Source organism: Vespa velutina, chromosome 14, assembly GCF_912470025.1.
Source record: "Vespa velutina chromosome 14, iVesVel2.1, whole genome shotgun sequence".
NCBI classification, from domain to species: domain Eukaryota; kingdom Metazoa; phylum Arthropoda; class Insecta; order Hymenoptera; family Vespidae; genus Vespa; species Vespa velutina.
The window spans coordinates 307,501-325,040 of NC_062201.1; the positions used below are offsets into that span (position 1 = coordinate 307,501).

The window sequence follows — 17,540 nt, forward strand, 5'->3', positions numbered from 1 at the left end:
AATCATTTTGAATATATATACATATATACATATACTTATATACATATATTTATGTATATATATATATATATATATAAATGATTTCATTGCACATACAGTCTCATTCAAAAAATTTCTAAACTATGATTAATAATAATCCATTAGGACAAATTATTATCTAAATTCATCTATTTCATATAAATTTTTGACTTAGTAAGATTAAAAAATGTATACGTATTCTCGCAAGTCTCTTTTTCAACTATTACTATCATAATAATAATAAAAAATGTGAAAAATTATTTCAGTACTAGTACTAATAATAAGACTAGTAACACTAGTAGTAAAAGTAGTAGTAATAATAAGTATTAATTTGAATCAAAGGAAATAAAAATTAATTTGTACGCAATAGGACGATGATACGTTAAATATAAATACATAAACACGTGAACTGAAAATATTAAATGTTCTAATGTTCTAAACTTGAATCTTTTTTCAATAACATTATTTCCATAAATTTCAAAAACATTATACTTCGTATGATCCGACGTAGAATAGACATAACTGTAGTACGTCCCTTCTCTTAAATCTTTCTCCCTTTATCTCTCTTACTCTCTCTCTCTCCCTCTCTCTTTCTTTATTTCTGTAATTGTAAAAGTAGAGAAGTAGGAATGAGTGAATGTGTTTATTAGTAAAATGAAGAAGTAAGGAATGAGTATGTGAATGAAAAAAGTGAAAAAATTGTGGGTGCTTCGCTAAGAAAGAGAAATAATAAGTGAGTAAGTAAATGACTAGAGAGAGAGTAAATTGGAGAAATGATGAGTGTTCATTGAAACAGAGAAGTAGTGAATTAGTGTAAGAGTGAGTAATATAAATAGCAAGGCAACGTATGATTGAATAAGTATAGTGAAATAATTGAATATAATACAGAAATAGTAGTGAATGGTTTGTGAAAAAGATAGAGTAATAAATGTGTTAGTGAATTGAATATAGAAATGGTAAATGTATGATATATATATAAAAAAAGCTTATGACTGTTCACTACCATCTGTTCAAATTGCTTGTGACTTTAACGAAAGAATATATATATATCGTATAGACGATATATATATATATATATATATATATATATATATCGAATCAAGTGTAGAACGGTGTCCTTTATCGTAATTAACAGAAACAATTTTCGATCAATTTTAATGAACAAGATCTCATTAAAAGAAGAATGTTTAGTCTACAGCGCCCTTTTGGCAGAGTTTGGAAAAAGCTTATTATTTTTGCATAAATTATTCTTGAATAAATATCATTTTTTAATATTATTTTTTTTTTTAAATAAAGCTTTTTCAAAAATCTGACTGAAGGGCGACGGAAATTAAACCTTCGTCCTTAAATTCAAACTGTGTTCGTTGAAATCGCCCAAGAATTACTCCTACTTTCATTGATGACCTAATCCATTAAAAAACCAAAGATAATGAACAGCCTTAAATATAAAAAATTTTGTATTCACAAATGAAATAAGCGAAATGTGCAAAATCCGTATAAAAAACAAAAAACGGCGATTGTTATTTTATAACAATATGTCCAATTAGAAGAAAAACCGACTTATTATCCTAGAAGAAATAAGAATAGGTATTAAAAAAATGAAATAGTAAAATATATTAAAATATAAAAAAAAATAATTAAATACTTATATAGATGCACATTTATATGCATGCTAACACCCATACATACAGGACATATTGTAATATATACTTACATTACATACATATGTAAATCCGCTATTATTTTACAAAAATATCATCGTTAGAATGAAGATACTTGAATTAATACATTCGTTACAAAAGATTTTGCGAATTTGGACGTGTTATGTACTAGTGCACTACAATTTTATTATTACTATTTTAAGGTATGTGAAAGATTTAAGTAAGTGGATGAACGATATGTAAAGTGTAAATAAAAAGTGAACTTTAAGCGTGACATAAACAAAGAATAAGCTTGGTAAGAGAATTCGAGTGAATGAATGACCTCTATTCAGAAAGATGTTTCCAGTGAGAGCTATCGTTCAGATCGGCAGATACATTTCGATCTTCGGCCTAACCTTTCACAAAAATCCGCTTCTTCAACTATCATTTACTGATTAATGGCAACATAATAAAGCATATATTTCGGTATACTAATTCCCGAGTTATTAACTACATTCGACGACAAGTTCATATTTTGCCCTAAATCTGAATCCGTCACATAACAGCTGCTACCTTTGGAGGATAATCTACAAGCAGATTACAAATCTTTTGTTTTCATATGGTCTTTTTTGGAAACACCTCACTTCTCGTTACATAGATATATTTTAATCGCCATCGCTCGCAGCACTCTTTTTCTTTCTCTCTGTCGCCCACTTTGTCTCTCTCTGTTCTGTCTCTCTCTGTCTCTCTCTCTCTCTTTCTTTCAATCAAAAATCATGTTAAAAAATAGTATTCTCTCGAGAATAGATTGTGCACAAATAAATAGGTTTTTAAAAACTTCGCCGGAACAACGTAGTTTATTAAACTTACTTCTTTAAGATAAGATCTAGTTTATCCATGATGGTCGATCCAATCGGAGAATTATTTCTGTTCTCACAGATAATGTAGATGCTGTATTCAACATTTTTCGCGAAGAAATAATGCAGTACTTTGATGCTCATCTTGAAGTAGTGATTGCCTGCTTGTTTTTTTTGAGTAAATAGCTGATGCTCAGATTTTTTAAACATTTCTAAAGCAAAGAAAAGCATTGCTTGCCTGGAGAAACACGGAGAAGCTACGATAACTCATTCAATCAAATTAATGATTTTTTGGCAAAAATAAAGAAATACATGTTGAATCGTTTATATCAATGGATCTAAATTTTTTAAATACTGCTTAATTGTGGAAAAATTTGTGGTTTCTTTAAAATTTTATAGACTAAAAAGAGAAATTCTATAAGCAACGTATGGTATGTTGATTATTCAGGAATTTTAAATTTGCGGCTAATATAGTTTTTATTATTGTATAGTTTTTGTATTGTACCAATGTAAAAAAAGATAATGAACTAATTTACTCTCTTTCTTTATTTGATAATTTTGTAAGGTGTTAGTATCCAATCTTTTATATTTATTTCCTCCACTGATAGTAGGCGTGAATTTCGCGGTGATCTGTGCTAGATAGGACACAGCAGAAGTATAATTTTGTTCGATGACAAATGCATACAAAGTATATATTTATGGATTATTTTTTTAAAATTAATAATTAGTGAATATATATATATAATATCTCGAATAGGTAAAGTAAAGTGATAAACGAAAATAAGTTTCTTTGTAAACAAAGAAACGGCAATTTACGTTTATTGTTCACACTGTTGTTTATATATTATTTAATATCTTTCATAAATTTTCTTATTAGCTCTTGTGTTACCTTTCTCTTCTATGTTATCTTTCATACTGCCCGTTTCTCTTATCTTAACGTCTTGATTTGTAGGTCACAAAAGAATTCGATTTGTAAATAACAAAGAACAGAAAGTTGAAGAAAGTATACTTTCTTTACATATATATTACATATTATTCTTCATATAGATCAAAATATGAATTTGTTTGTGCACCATCTACGAAATTTTCCTCCCAGCGCTATTTTGATATCGTGTGTAGTAGTTTATTTAATATTATTATTATTACCACAATTATTACTATGATTATAATATGTAATGTAGTAATATAGTTACAAAAACAGTTAAAAGAAGAAGAAACAGAAGAATATACTTATAATTTATATAGCATGATACATATGATGATGGTAATTTATGATAATAAAAGATTATTTTTTTTAAATTAATAATTATTGAATATATATATATATATATATATATATATATATATATATTACATTTAATTTTTAATATAGATCAAAATATAAGTTTGCTTCCGCACCATCTACAAAATTTTCCACCCCGCGCTGTTTTGATATCGTTTGTAGTAGTTCATATAATATTATTATTATTACTATAATTATTACTATGATTATAATATGTAATGTAGTAATATAATTACAAAATCAGTAAATAGAAGAAGAAACAGAAGAATATACTTATAATTTATACATGTAATGTAGTAATATAGTTACAAAATCAGAAAAAAAGATACATATGATGACGGTAATTTATGATAATAAAAGAAGGAAAAATATATCATTTTATGTGCTGGTTTGAAAAACTAATTCTCAACAAATCGTGTCCTTGATAATCTTTACACATGACCGCCCATCTAATAAAAACAACATTCGAAGAAATGTATGAAACGTTTCTTTTGTTTCGTCCGCTATAGTTTTTCTTTGTCTTATTACTTTATGATTGTTATGCGTTTACTATAATTAATATAATATATAAGTATTCACTAATTGTTTTTAAGAAAATATTGGACAAATTCTTATTTTTATCTCAGATTTATATACTAATTCTTATATGTATCAATTATATTTATTATTTTCTACGCATTTATCGTAAACCAAATGAGTACCGACATCGTATCTAGCACTGATCTTTGCAAGACGCACACTACCATCAACGAAAGATATACATATGAGAGACCGAAAAGTATGAGTTTACAGTCTACTAACACTTCTTGTTCTAACTTATACAACTTACTCTAACTCACACGAAACTGATTGTTACATACGCGTGAAAGGGAAATAACAAAACAAGCTTATACATTAATAGGATAGCATGACGAGGACAGTGTTCCCCGCTTGATTAATAATTCATATTTTGTCCATACCTATCGCTCGATTTACACTTGCTTTGAACAGAAGGAAGTGAATCATCTTAAATTATGCGTCGCTCGTTTCTTTGTCAACTCATCCTCCTTTTTTTTCATTATGCATATATATTAATGCTACATACAAAATATTTATTTAAATTATAATTTCATCATTAATTACTTATTATTTGAGCATCGAAATAAGCCACCATTTGGGTACATTTGTTCTTTTTATTTTTGTTCTCCTTATCGTTTTAAGCCATGTTAAATTTTACGTCATAAAAAAATTTACGGAAATGGTAAAATTTTTGAATTATATCGATATATTATATAATACTGATTTGTCTTTACCTATTTTAGTTTGTATATACTTATAAGTATATATTACAAAACACGGTTTTATAAGGCTCGCTATAATGTACAAACGAAATTTATTAAAGGAATTCAAGGTAAACAAAGTATAGCATATGTTTGTACTATTTTGTTAAGTATTAGATATGAAAAGTAAAGACATTGGGATAAAGATATAGTTTTGTGTGCGTATGTATGAAAGCGGACCCGTAGGTATACACATATTTTGTGTATCTATCCGTGTATATATATGTGTATACATATATTACATGAATGTATGTTTGTAAATAAAATATAATATTGACACTATACGTTAATAAGATGTATTTAATTTTGTATTTTAATGGAAGTCGCTATTAATACAATAATAACATTCATTGTAAACACCAGATGCATGCAATTATTAATAAATGGGAGCTATAAATTTAAGAATTTTTATTATAACTATTTTGGGTATTACGACGACAATTTATTGTTTCGTTATTGAACAGTGCTCTTTCATTGAACATGACGTATCTAATCAATATAAAAAGAATAAATAAATTTATTAGGGCCGGTTAAAAATGTATCTTCATTTGAATAAGTAGAACGGAAAAATACAAGAACTTATGATAGCTGACGTGACATAACGAATTTCATGGAGGGGGATAACATCATTAAAAAGAAGAATACATCGCTGACGATTTCAGTTCGTGTCCAAATTTCTATTTCAGACAAACGAATATAAAATATCATAACATCATGAATGAGTTTAAGGAGCTAAAGAAATCGTACAAATTTTTCAAATATGCCGATCCAGAACCAGGTGAAGAAGTTGTTATTTCCGGAATCGCTGGTAGATTTCCAAAATCAGACAATTTGTACGAATTGAAATATAATATTTTTAATCGCAAAGATTGCATCACAGATAACGAAATAGAAACAGGTATCGATTATATGTGAACAATCTATTTTATTTAACAACGTAAGCATTAACCAATGTTAATATTTTTTTATCTTTATCTTTTATAAGAGCATTTAGAAATTCCACGACGAATGGGGAAAATTAACAATATTGAGAAATTCGATGCATTATTTTTTGACGTCGATTTTAAAGAAGCACATACTATGGATCCTATGGGAAGAATATTGTTCGAACATACTTATGAAGCTATTGTAGATGCTGGAATTCATCCAAAAGATCTTCGTGGAACGAGGACAGGTGTATTCTTGGGTTCATGCTTTTCCGATGCCGAGAAAACTTGGTTCTACGAAAAACTCCAGGTAAGGGAATCGATCAAACGATCAGTTTATAGATGGATCACTTATAGACAATTACTTATATGTTCGGATAAGCCATGTAATACGTCTTTTCAATTATAGGCAAATGGCCTTGGTTTCATAAGCTGTAGTAAAGCTTTTATGGCCAACAGAATTTCGCATTGGTTGGGTGTCACTGGACCAACATATAACATCGATACCGCGTGCAGTTCAAGCCTTTTTGCAATGGAACACGCATATAGGGCTATACATAACGGACAATGCGATTACGCGATCGTCGGTGGATCAAATCTTTGCCTTCATCCATACGTAACATTGCAATTTAAAAATTTAGGTACTGATTATGATATTTTCTTGAAGCATTTGCTTTTTCTCACTAATTATCATGAGAGTATTAAACAATTATTCTATCTTGTACCTCTCTAATAGGAACATTGTCTGAGGATGGTCGTTGCAAGTGTTTCGACGAAGATGCAGATGGTTACGTGCGCAGCGAAGCCGTAGTTGTTGCATTTCTGCAAAAAAAAAAAAATGCTAAAAGAATCTATGCAACAGTTATCCATGCGAAAACAAATTGCGATGGATATAAGGAACAGGGAATAACATTTCCTTCTAGCCAAATTCAGAGTACTCTTATCAAAGAATTCTACGATGAATGCGGTGTACCAACAGCTTGTATACCTTACATCGAAGCTCATGGTACAGGAACTAAAGTTGGTGATCCTGAAGAAATAAATGCTATAGATCAGATTTTTACCAAAAACAGAACCAATCCTCTTAAAATCGGTTCCATCAAATCAAATTTGGGTCATACTGAACCAGTCAGTGGAATGTGCTCCATTGCCAAGGTAAACATATTTTAAAGTATAAGATGAGACAATTATTCGTTCATCTTCATTTCTTTGATATTTTACAGGCGATAATATCGATGGAGTCAGGTCTAATACCCCCAAATATTAATCTTAATCAACTACGCAAAAACGTGAAAGCTTTTACAGAAGGGAGAATCATGCCTGTTACCGAAACGTCTCCGCTTGATGGGGAATATATAGCCATTAATTCTTTCGGTTTTGGTGGTGCTAATGCTCACGTCTTACTGAAATCAAATCCAAAAACAAAGATCAATAAAGGATTGCCAGATGACGATTTGCCAAGACTCGTAGCAGTTTCTGGACGTACCGAAGAAGCAGTAGTAACCATATTAAATGATGTAGGTAGAACGTACTTTTAAAGACCTGAAGGTATTATACTTGATTACGTTAAAATACAATAGAACGATATAATTCCAACATCCTATTACATAGATCGATAATCGACACATAGACGTTGAATTTATTCGTCTCCTTCATGATATCCACCTCAAAGAAATATCAGGTCATTTATGTCGGGGATACACGATAACTGGTTTTAAATCGTTTGACAAGAAACTGAGAGAGATTGAAAACTATTCTGGTATAAAAAAACCAATATTGTTTGTTTTTTCTGGAATGGGGACGCAGTGGTCTGGAATGGGTATGGAAATTTTTGTTCTAATATTTCTTCGTAACTATAAAAATAATAACCATTTCGATTATCAAATGTATTGGAATGTGGAATTTGTAATTTACCAGGTCAAGTCCTGATGAGATTCCCAACATTTGCCAAAGCAATAGAGAAATGCGATGCTGTATTAAAGCAATGTAATTTGAATATTTATAAAATTTTAACTGAAAAAGACAATACCATGTTCGACAATATCTTGCACTCGATCGTCGGAACTGCTGCGGTTCAGGTAATATCGACAACTACTTTGAATTATTTGGGAGGAGTGAATTCGTTCGTCAAGATCTATAAAAAGAAAAATTCTTTACAGATCGGCTTGGTAGATCTTCTAACTTCCGTAGGTGTAGTACCGGACTACGTCATCGGATATTCCGTTGGTGAACTTGCTTGTGCTTACGCAGATGGATGTTTTACAGCAGAGGAAATGATATTAGCAGCATATTCGCGAGGAATGGCTTTGATAGAAACAGAAATACCTCACGGTTCTATGGCAACGGTAGGGCTTTCCTATGAAGACATTAAAAATTGCTGTCCTGCTGATATCGATATCGCATGTCACAATGGAACTGAAAGTACAACTATTAGCGGACCGACCACTTCTGTGAAGGCATTCGTTAAAAAATTACAGGTTTGTTTGACGCTAAGTAGCATCTAGCCAATAAAAATATTCCTTAATAGTAGAATGATTTTTTTGAATGTGTTTGTATTTGGCAGAAAACTGAAGTTATCGTCGAAGAGATGTCGTGCAATAATATACCTTATCACAGCCGTTATATCGCAGCAGTTGGATCGAAACTTTGTGTACATTTAAAAAAAGTGATACCAGTAGCGAAGCCACGAAGTAACAAATGGCTCAGTACATCTGTGCCACGAAAAGCGTGGTCGACATCAGCCGCAAAACTCTCGTCAGCTGAGTATCATACCAATAACCTGTTGAAACCAGTACTGTTTGAGGAAACATTAGCTCTGATTCCCGACAATGTTGTGACGATTGAAATTGGATTGGAAAATTTACTACAAGAGACTTTAAGAAAATCATTGCAACCAACCGTAAGGAATATTGCATTAAATCATCTAAGAGATAAAGATAACGTGATCATTTTTCTACAAGCATTAGGGAAGCTTTATAACAGCGGTATACAGCTTGATCTTGCTAAATTATATCCACACGTAGAATATCCGGTCAGTCGAGGTACTCCAATGATATCCCCACTCATTAGGTAAGAATTATGAGGATATAGAAAACGAAAAAGGCTAATGATTATTTCTTCTGAATGTAATGTAAAAATTCAACGTTATTATCTGATTAGATGGAAACATTCAGACGACTGGTTTGTAGCAGATTTCAAAAGACAAGAGAGAATTGATTCTGGCGAACGAATATTTGAAATATCGATCGATTATGAAGAATATCAGTACGTTAGTGGTCACATGGTCGACGGTAGAAATTTGTTTCCAGCGACAGGATATTTATGTTTAGTTTGGGAAACTTTCGGCATGATGACAGGACAATTGTACACGGAAGTATCTGTTGTCATTGAAAATGTAAAGTTTAATCGAGCTACCACGATTCCGAAAGAAGGCAAAATTGAAATGATAGTCATGATTCAGAAAGGTACTTTCCACAACTTGTATCTATATATTGTTTTATTTAGAATTTAACATATGTCGATCTACTAACGAACAGGCAGTGGTAATTTCGAAGTGGTCGAAGGAGGTCTTGCTATTGTTACTGGATTGATTCGTGTTGCAACAAACTTGTCGAAGCAGAAAATACCTCTTGATCTGATCAAAGCGAATATTGGCAATGAGAAGGAAGAATTAGATGCAAAAGATATCTATAAAGAGTTGAAGCTACGTGGTTACCAATATAGCGGCCTCTTTCGAAGTTTACACAGTGCCTCTGTTTCGGGTAAAAAAGGACATGTCCAGTGGAAAAACAATTGGGTAGCATTTATGGATAACTTATTGCAGATGAAAATACTCGCTTTAGATACCCGAGGTTTATTCGTACCGACTGGAATTCGGAAATTGATAATAGATACTAAAGCTCATCAACGATATCTGCAAAGTTTGACGACCAATAAAAAATGTAAATATTTATTTTTAATGAAAAGTGAATTTATGTAGCGAATTCCTTTATATTCAATAATATTATTTCAGATGTACCTGTACAATTACTTGAGCATATTGATGTGATTGTAACAGAGGGTGTGGAAATTCATAATATTAGGGCCAGTGAGATTGCTCGGAAGAAACCTGTCAGTGATCCAATTATCGAAGAACATAAATTTATTGCTTATCGTGACAAAAGGGAAATGTCATTACGCGAAATATTAACGTTATCTATGCATATTACGCTTGAGAATATACCAATGACGAAAGTGAAAACAATAGAACTCGTTGAGGATAATGACAATATATCTGCAGAGAAACTTGTTTCTCCATTGTTTAGAGACATTCTAGCCAATTTACCTTCGATTCAAGCAAGCATTAATTTATTTGCACCACCAAAGAAATTTGGCGAAGAAGACGTTCTTAAAAATGTTGAAATTTTAGAATCGACAAAATTACGAACAGATGATATAGCGATATTAGCAGTTGGATGTTGTTTATTAACCAATGAAAAAAAGGAAGGTTTAAAAAAACTTTTAAAATCTACAAAAGATGGAGCTTTCCTTTTATCACGCGAAAAGGAAAATATACCATTGGACTATTCTATTCTGAAGGAATTTCGATTAGGTATAGTTTTGGAGAAACGTACTTCCGAGGAATCGTGGATATTGTTAAGGAAGATCGAGAAAATTTCGAAAAATATTCTATTTATTAATGTTAGGAGCAATGAATTTAACTGGTTGAAAGAAGTACAAAATGAGCTTGCCAATGAAACACAAGAAGATAACAAGAGAGTAATACTTGTTGAGGAAGGAAACTTTGAATCTGGTCTCTTAGGATTCATTAATTGCTTACAGAAAGAACCTGGAGGCAAAATCTTTCGAGCTGTTTTAGTTCAGGATCTTACAGCCCCGAAATTTTCTTTAGAATTACCCCTTTATTCGGAACAATTCGAAACCGATCTTTTCATCAATGTTTTACGACCAGGAAACGTATGGGGATCATATAGGCATCAACTACTTCCATCCCGTGAACCAAAGCTTATGTATCATGCCTTCGTTAATCAGTTGGTATGTAAGAATATATCATCAAATTTTCAACGAATATCATGAAATAATACTTTTTTACAGTCACGCGGAGATTTAAATTCATTATATTGGCTCGAAGGACCAATTACGAAGGACTATCAAAAGGAAGATCTTGTTCGCATTCATTATGCATCGTTGAACTTTAAAGACGTGATGATAGCAACAGGTAAAATAGGATTAGGTGTGTTTCAACAGGACAGAAAAGATGGTGACTGTGTACTTGGATTTGAATATAGCGGAATCACTATTGGAGGTCGACGTATTATGGGACTTAAGCCAAACAAGTGAGCTAATTAAAAATCATAAGAGTGAGATTTAATGGCATATAGAAAATAACAGAAAATGAAAGAAAATGAAATGAATATCATTTTTTCAGATGCTTATCAAATCTTTGCCAAATGGACGATATTTTTTCTTGGACCGTACCTGAAAGTTGGAGTTTGGAAGATGCAGCGACAATACCATGCGTATATTCCACATGTATTGATGCGCTTTATATTAACGGAGACATGAAAAAGGATGATAAAATACTTATCCACTCTGGTGCTGGTGGTGTTGGCCAAGCTGCGATTACCTTAGCTCTTCACGAAGGCTGTGAAGTATTTACTACCGTTGGTACATCAGAAAAACGTAAATTCATTAAAGATACATTTCCCAGTATCGACGATAATCATATTGGAAATTCTCGAGATACCAGCTTCGAACAAATGATTTTGCAAGAAACCGACGGTAGAGGTGTAGATATAGTTCTAAATTCTTTAGCGGAAGAAAAACTTCAGGCATCTCTGCGTTGCTTAGCTCATGGAGGGAAGTTTTTAGAAATCGGAAAGTTTGACTTAGCCGCAGATAATCCGTTAGACATCGATATCTTTTCGAAGGAGATCAGTTTTCACGCTGTAATGTTAGATCAAATTATAATTACCAAAGATGGAATCAGAAATGAAATAAGTTCAAGAATAAACAAACTCCTTAAGGAAAATGCAATCAAACCTATTGTAAGAACAATCTTCGGCAAAGATCAAATAGAGAAAGCTTTTAGATTCATGGCTGCTGGTAAACATATTGGAAAAGTAAGTTGTGCTTGTTGTTTTAATATTCATTTATTTGTGCTATCTTAAATTATAACTCGAAATCCATCTTGAATTTCGTAGGTACTAATAAAGATACGCGAAGAAAATGAACAACTGAATACCCCCATCTTGGCTGAACCTTATTATAGATGTTTCCCGAACAAAAGTTATATAATTATTGGCGGCTTGGGTGGCTTTGGTTTAGAATTAATCGATTGGTTGGTTCTTCGAAATGCTAAAAATATTGTTATTACTTCACGAAACGGCTTAAAGAATGGTTATCAACGAATGAGAATCAAGAGATGGGAATCATACGGTGTGAATATTAAGATCCTTGACGGTCTCGATGCTGCTAAACGAAAAGACTGCGAGCTTATAGTAAAATCAGCAATAGATGAAAGTCCCGTCGATGGTGTATTTAACCTCGCGGTTTCTTTGAAGGACCGTATTTGTCGTAACCAAACGATGCAATCTTATGAAGAATGTTTCAAGGGAAAGGCCTGGACAACGAAACGTTTGGACGAAGTTACTAGAAAGCTTTGTCCAGATCTTCGGCACTTCGTAGTTTTCTCTTCCGTCTCGTGCGGAAGAGGAAATGCTGGCCAAACGAATTATGGTATGGCTAATTCCGTTATGGAAAGAATATGTGAAAAGAGAGTAGAAGAAGGTTTGCCTGGATTAGCTATTCAATGGGGAGCGATTGGAGACGTCGGTCTTGTCGCAGATATGCAGGATAATGATAAAGAACTTGTTATTGGCGGTACTCTACAGCAAAAAATAACATCATGTTTAGAAGAAATGAATCGATTTTTGGTGCAGGATAAACCTATAGTTGCTAGTATGGTAGTTGCTGAAAAACAATTAGATAGCGATCGTGCAGACAATGTCGTAAATGCTGTCTTAAAAATTATGTGTAAGTTTCGGTTTATCCATGGATAATGCTAAATTTTATAATTTTATTTTGTTTTCGCCAGCTTTTTTTTATCTTTATCTTTTTTAAATAAAGAATTTTTGATTATAGGTATTAACGACTTGAAGAGTATCAATCAAGAAACTTCCTTGGCTGAACTTGGAATGGATTCTATGATGGGTGTAGAAATAAAACAAACTTTAGAGCGCGAGTATGAAATATATCTCAACGCGAAAGATATTCGCAGCTTAAATTTTGCCAAACTTATGGAAATAGAAAATAAGCTAATAGGTGATAGTAATCGTATTGAAATTATTACCGAGAAAATATTATTTGGTACAAAGACATTGATGCAATTGATCGGCGAAGAACTTTCCTCCGAACTAATTATCTCCCTTAAAACTAACCCAGAGGAAAATCGGAGCGAGATATTCTTCATTCCAGGTATTGAAGGCTTTGGTATCATTTTCAAAACATTAGAATCGAAAATCAAGTCGCCAGCGACATGTTTCCAACTTGGGACAAATTATGAATTAGAAACTATTGAAGAAATGGCCCTTTCATTTCTACCGGTATACTCTTTTACTAAAGATATATTTGATTAAATTAAATATTATTCAATCTGTTGTATTTAAATTGTATGTAACTTTACATATTACAGCATATACTAGAGAAACTTAAAGATCGAAAAGATTTTACTTTAGTGGGATACTCATTCGGATCGCTTGTAACAATTGAACTCACGCGACAATTAGAAAACAAAGGGTTTAAAGGCCGACTAATTTTGATAGACGGTGCTCCTCAACTAATAAAAGAATTAGTAAACCATCAGTTACAATCGTCATCGGAGGAAGAGCTACAAAACAAAATTTTTGTTTTTATGGCGAGAACATTAACATCTGTTAATATTGAACAGGTTTGTTATCGTTTTTTGTATTTCTGTCTATTGTCAAACGAATTTCAAAACGTTACTTTCCAGCTTGTACTTGAATTGCAAAAATCCAAACCGTGGGATGAGAAAGTAAAAGCATTCTTTAATGTATTGCCTCCCGAATACAAGCAATTATATTTGGAACGAGATCTAAAAAACGCTCTCCTTTCATTTTATGTGAGATTGCGAGCAGCCATGAAATATAATCCAGAACCATTACCATATATAAGAGCTCCAATCACATTACTCAAGCCGATGTTATCGTCTGTACGACATATCTCATATGATTATGGACTAGAGAAAGTAAGTTTTAAAAATTTTTATATATCATAAATATAACATTAATCTACTAAAAAGTACTGTTATTTTCAGATAACTGACGGCAAAGTAGAAGTACATGTTATTGATGGCGATCATTCCACGATGTTAGAAAACAATGAAATTGCAATGGCGATTAATTGTGGACAGCTTAAATAGAACTAAAGGAAAATTAAATGATATAAAGTAATATATATATTTATACACATTTGCATAGCTTTTAGTTTCATTCGCAGGAGTGATAATTTTTATAAAAATTTTTATAAAAATTATCACTCCTGCGAATGAAACTAAAAGCTATGCTTCGTCAATAGTTTTTACTTATTCATTTAATCCACTAGCGGGATATTGCAACACAAACAGTGTGTAATTTCATATTATTATTATAAACTTGATCTTTTTCATTACTTACGTATTTTTACTTTCTTTTATAATTATATCATTTATTAAAAATTTCCTTGTATTCTGAATGAATATTTTATAATATAATTTTGAATATTATTATTATTATTATCATCAAAGTAGTTTTATTATAAATACATTTAATATTAGGAGATATTATTATTTAAACAAGAGAATTTATATTAAACGATCTAATCATAAATCAAAGCAGAAATACGTAAAACACGAATAGAAACAGATTTTTCAAAAATAATGCAAAACTATAAGCTGTTCGTGATGCATTACTCTGCTAATATTATAAATTGTTATTACGGCAGTAATGAAAATAACATTAAAAATAATAATATAAAAATGACACTATCGGGAAATAATTAAGTAACTATAGTTACCTCCACGTTTGTAGTTAATTCTACATTTTAAATAAATTCGAAATGATGGAGAAAGAAGAAATAACGATATATTTTCTTAATTTATTCCGACATGTCAAAAATCAATAATAAACATTTTTGTGGAGCGACAATATTAACTATTTATTTATTTTTCTTTGTTTTAATAATTTTCCTTTAATTAACAATAATCTTGGTTTATTTACTTCTATTGAGAATACTTACTACATTATCAACATCCTGATTAAAGAAAAAAAAAACAAATTTTTTAGTTTCACTTTCTTAATGCATGATAATTTCCGGCTAATAAATTTTATTTCATTTGAGTCATTGAATCTCTTCGGTTAATCAGTCTATCTTTTCCAGTGAATTTATGGGAGGATTTTGTAATTTTCAAAGACAAATCGTTTCAATATATTTTCTCTAATTCTTCAGAAAACCCTTAATTGTAAACAGCTTAAATAGAACTAATAAAAATTATATGTATATATATATATATATATATATATATATATATATATATATATATATATTTGCATAGCTTTTAGTTTCATTCGCAGGAGTGATAAAAATAAACTTCGTCAATAGTTTTTACTTATTCATTTAATCCACTAGCGGGATATTGCAACACAAACAGTGTGTAATTTCACATTAGTATTATAAACTTGCCCTTATTCATTACTTACGTATTTATTAGACGAATACGAATGCTTAATCACGTATCGATTAATATGGTTCAAAATATGTAAATTTTATCAAATCAAGACTTGTTTTTGATTATCTCAACAATAATAATAAATAATAAATACTATAGTACAAAATATATTTACTACAAATAAATAGTATTGAATCATCAATTTGACCAATCTTAAACTATTTCTGACTACCAATTTATCAATATTGTTTTTGACAAATTCCATATGACTTTTTCTATCTATTGCCAATTCCAAATATATTTGAAGTTTATATAAAGTTTGTGTAAAGTTTATATAAAGAATGTTACACAGATTTAGATAAAATGATGGTAACTCTCCATCTATGCATATTTTCGGTAATCATTTCTGTACGATATACTCGTATTTCATCTTGATTGCATACTCCAATGCGTTTATATGTATATAGGTGCGTGCGCATGTATTTAATAAATGTAAGAGAAAGGCAGAGAGGAAGAGAAAGAGAGAGAGAGAGAGAGGGAGAGAGAGTGAGAGAAAGATAGAGACAAAGAGAGAGAGAGAGAGAGAGAGAGAGAGAGAGAGAGAAAGAGAGAGAACATAGATTATATGCGTATCTAATATAAAAGCTTTCGTTTCTTATAATAATTTTGAAATTGCTAGAATAGAACGGAATGGATGATTTGAATCGAAATGACGATTTGAATTTATTGTATTATTCAATCGAAAATTTATGCTCCTTCCCAGCCGCTTGATAATAAACAAAACAATCGACTCCACGGAATGACAGCAACTACTCGCATTACATCAGATCGTACATCAGATAACGTTTTATGATTCAAAGAATAAAATAAAAATTATTTTGTTTAACATTGTTATTGTTTCAATTATTTGTACAGAACTCTTTCTAATGTTCAAAACAATGATTATTTATAGATAGTCTTGGACTATGAAAAATATCGATGCTTTTTAAGATGAAAGTCCTTGATTGTTTCCGACAAGGAACATCCTAAATACAGAGATTCTTAAAGTAGGGGTAATGACAAACCAGTGAATCGCGTTAAATACCAAAATATGAGAATATTTAGCCTATTGATTAGAAGAGTTCATTACGGGTTTAGAAGATCGATTAATCTAAACAGAGCCTATTATTGTAGTCAGATTTTAGTAAAAAAAAGTTCTGAAATCGTCGTTTCAGTAATATCGCAACCCGCATCATTTTAATCATGGTCAATCGACAAAACAATTCACTAAAGCAATCTTACTTGCTTTGGAGAACCGAAAGGTGTCCGCAATAGCAAAGTGTCGACCCTGTGTTTTCGAAAAAACACGGCAAATCTTTCTTCAGGAATAAGCTCCGAGAAAGGAACACGATGCTATCGCAAATTAAATATTTATACAAAATCGCTGACACAGATTAATCGCGAATCGATTACTTGATAAATAATCTAAGTTGCGAATTGGTCATAAAAGACATTAAGATTCAAGAAAGATACCCGTAAAATCATCTTAGTCGTTAATCGATTGTATAACGAGATTTTTATCATACATCGAATACATCTTAGTCGCAAAAAGATGTACAGCGCTATCAATACATTATACGTGAATAGATATTAGATATAAAAAATTAACATATATGTATTTACTTTATTTGCAAAGTAACAGATGTTTATTACTTTAGGTATCGAGAAGTAATATATATTTATTTTATAGAATAGTTGTAACGATGGGAAAGAGAATCATTCTAATGGAAGTTAT

General features: G+C 31.1%; 2 protein-coding genes across 2 annotated transcripts in view; one reads left to right on the top strand and one right to left on the bottom strand.

Moving 5' to 3' along the window:
• LOC124954204 (fatty acid synthase-like) overlaps positions 1 to 17,540 on the bottom strand; it is a 72,273-nt gene that overhangs the window by 50,882 nt on the left and 3,851 nt on the right.
• LOC124954203 (fatty acid synthase-like) lies at positions 5,790 to 14,750 on the top strand. The gene is made up of 20 exons (XM_047506760.1): positions 5,790 to 6,014; positions 6,102 to 6,352; positions 6,452 to 6,683; positions 6,779 to 7,197; positions 7,266 to 7,559; positions 7,654 to 7,861; positions 7,960 to 8,120; positions 8,202 to 8,519; positions 8,606 to 9,111; positions 9,202 to 9,506; positions 9,579 to 9,983; positions 10,055 to 11,076; positions 11,137 to 11,378; positions 11,471 to 12,164; positions 12,246 to 13,077; positions 13,186 to 13,646; positions 13,736 to 13,990; positions 14,054 to 14,308; positions 14,378 to 14,482; positions 14,612 to 14,750. The coding sequence occupies exons 1-19, from the start codon at positions 5,831 to 5,833 to the stop codon at positions 14,480 to 14,482; spliced, it is 7,149 nt and encodes a 2,382-aa protein (XP_047362716.1). The 5' UTR covers positions 5,790 to 5,830; the 3' UTR covers positions 14,612 to 14,750.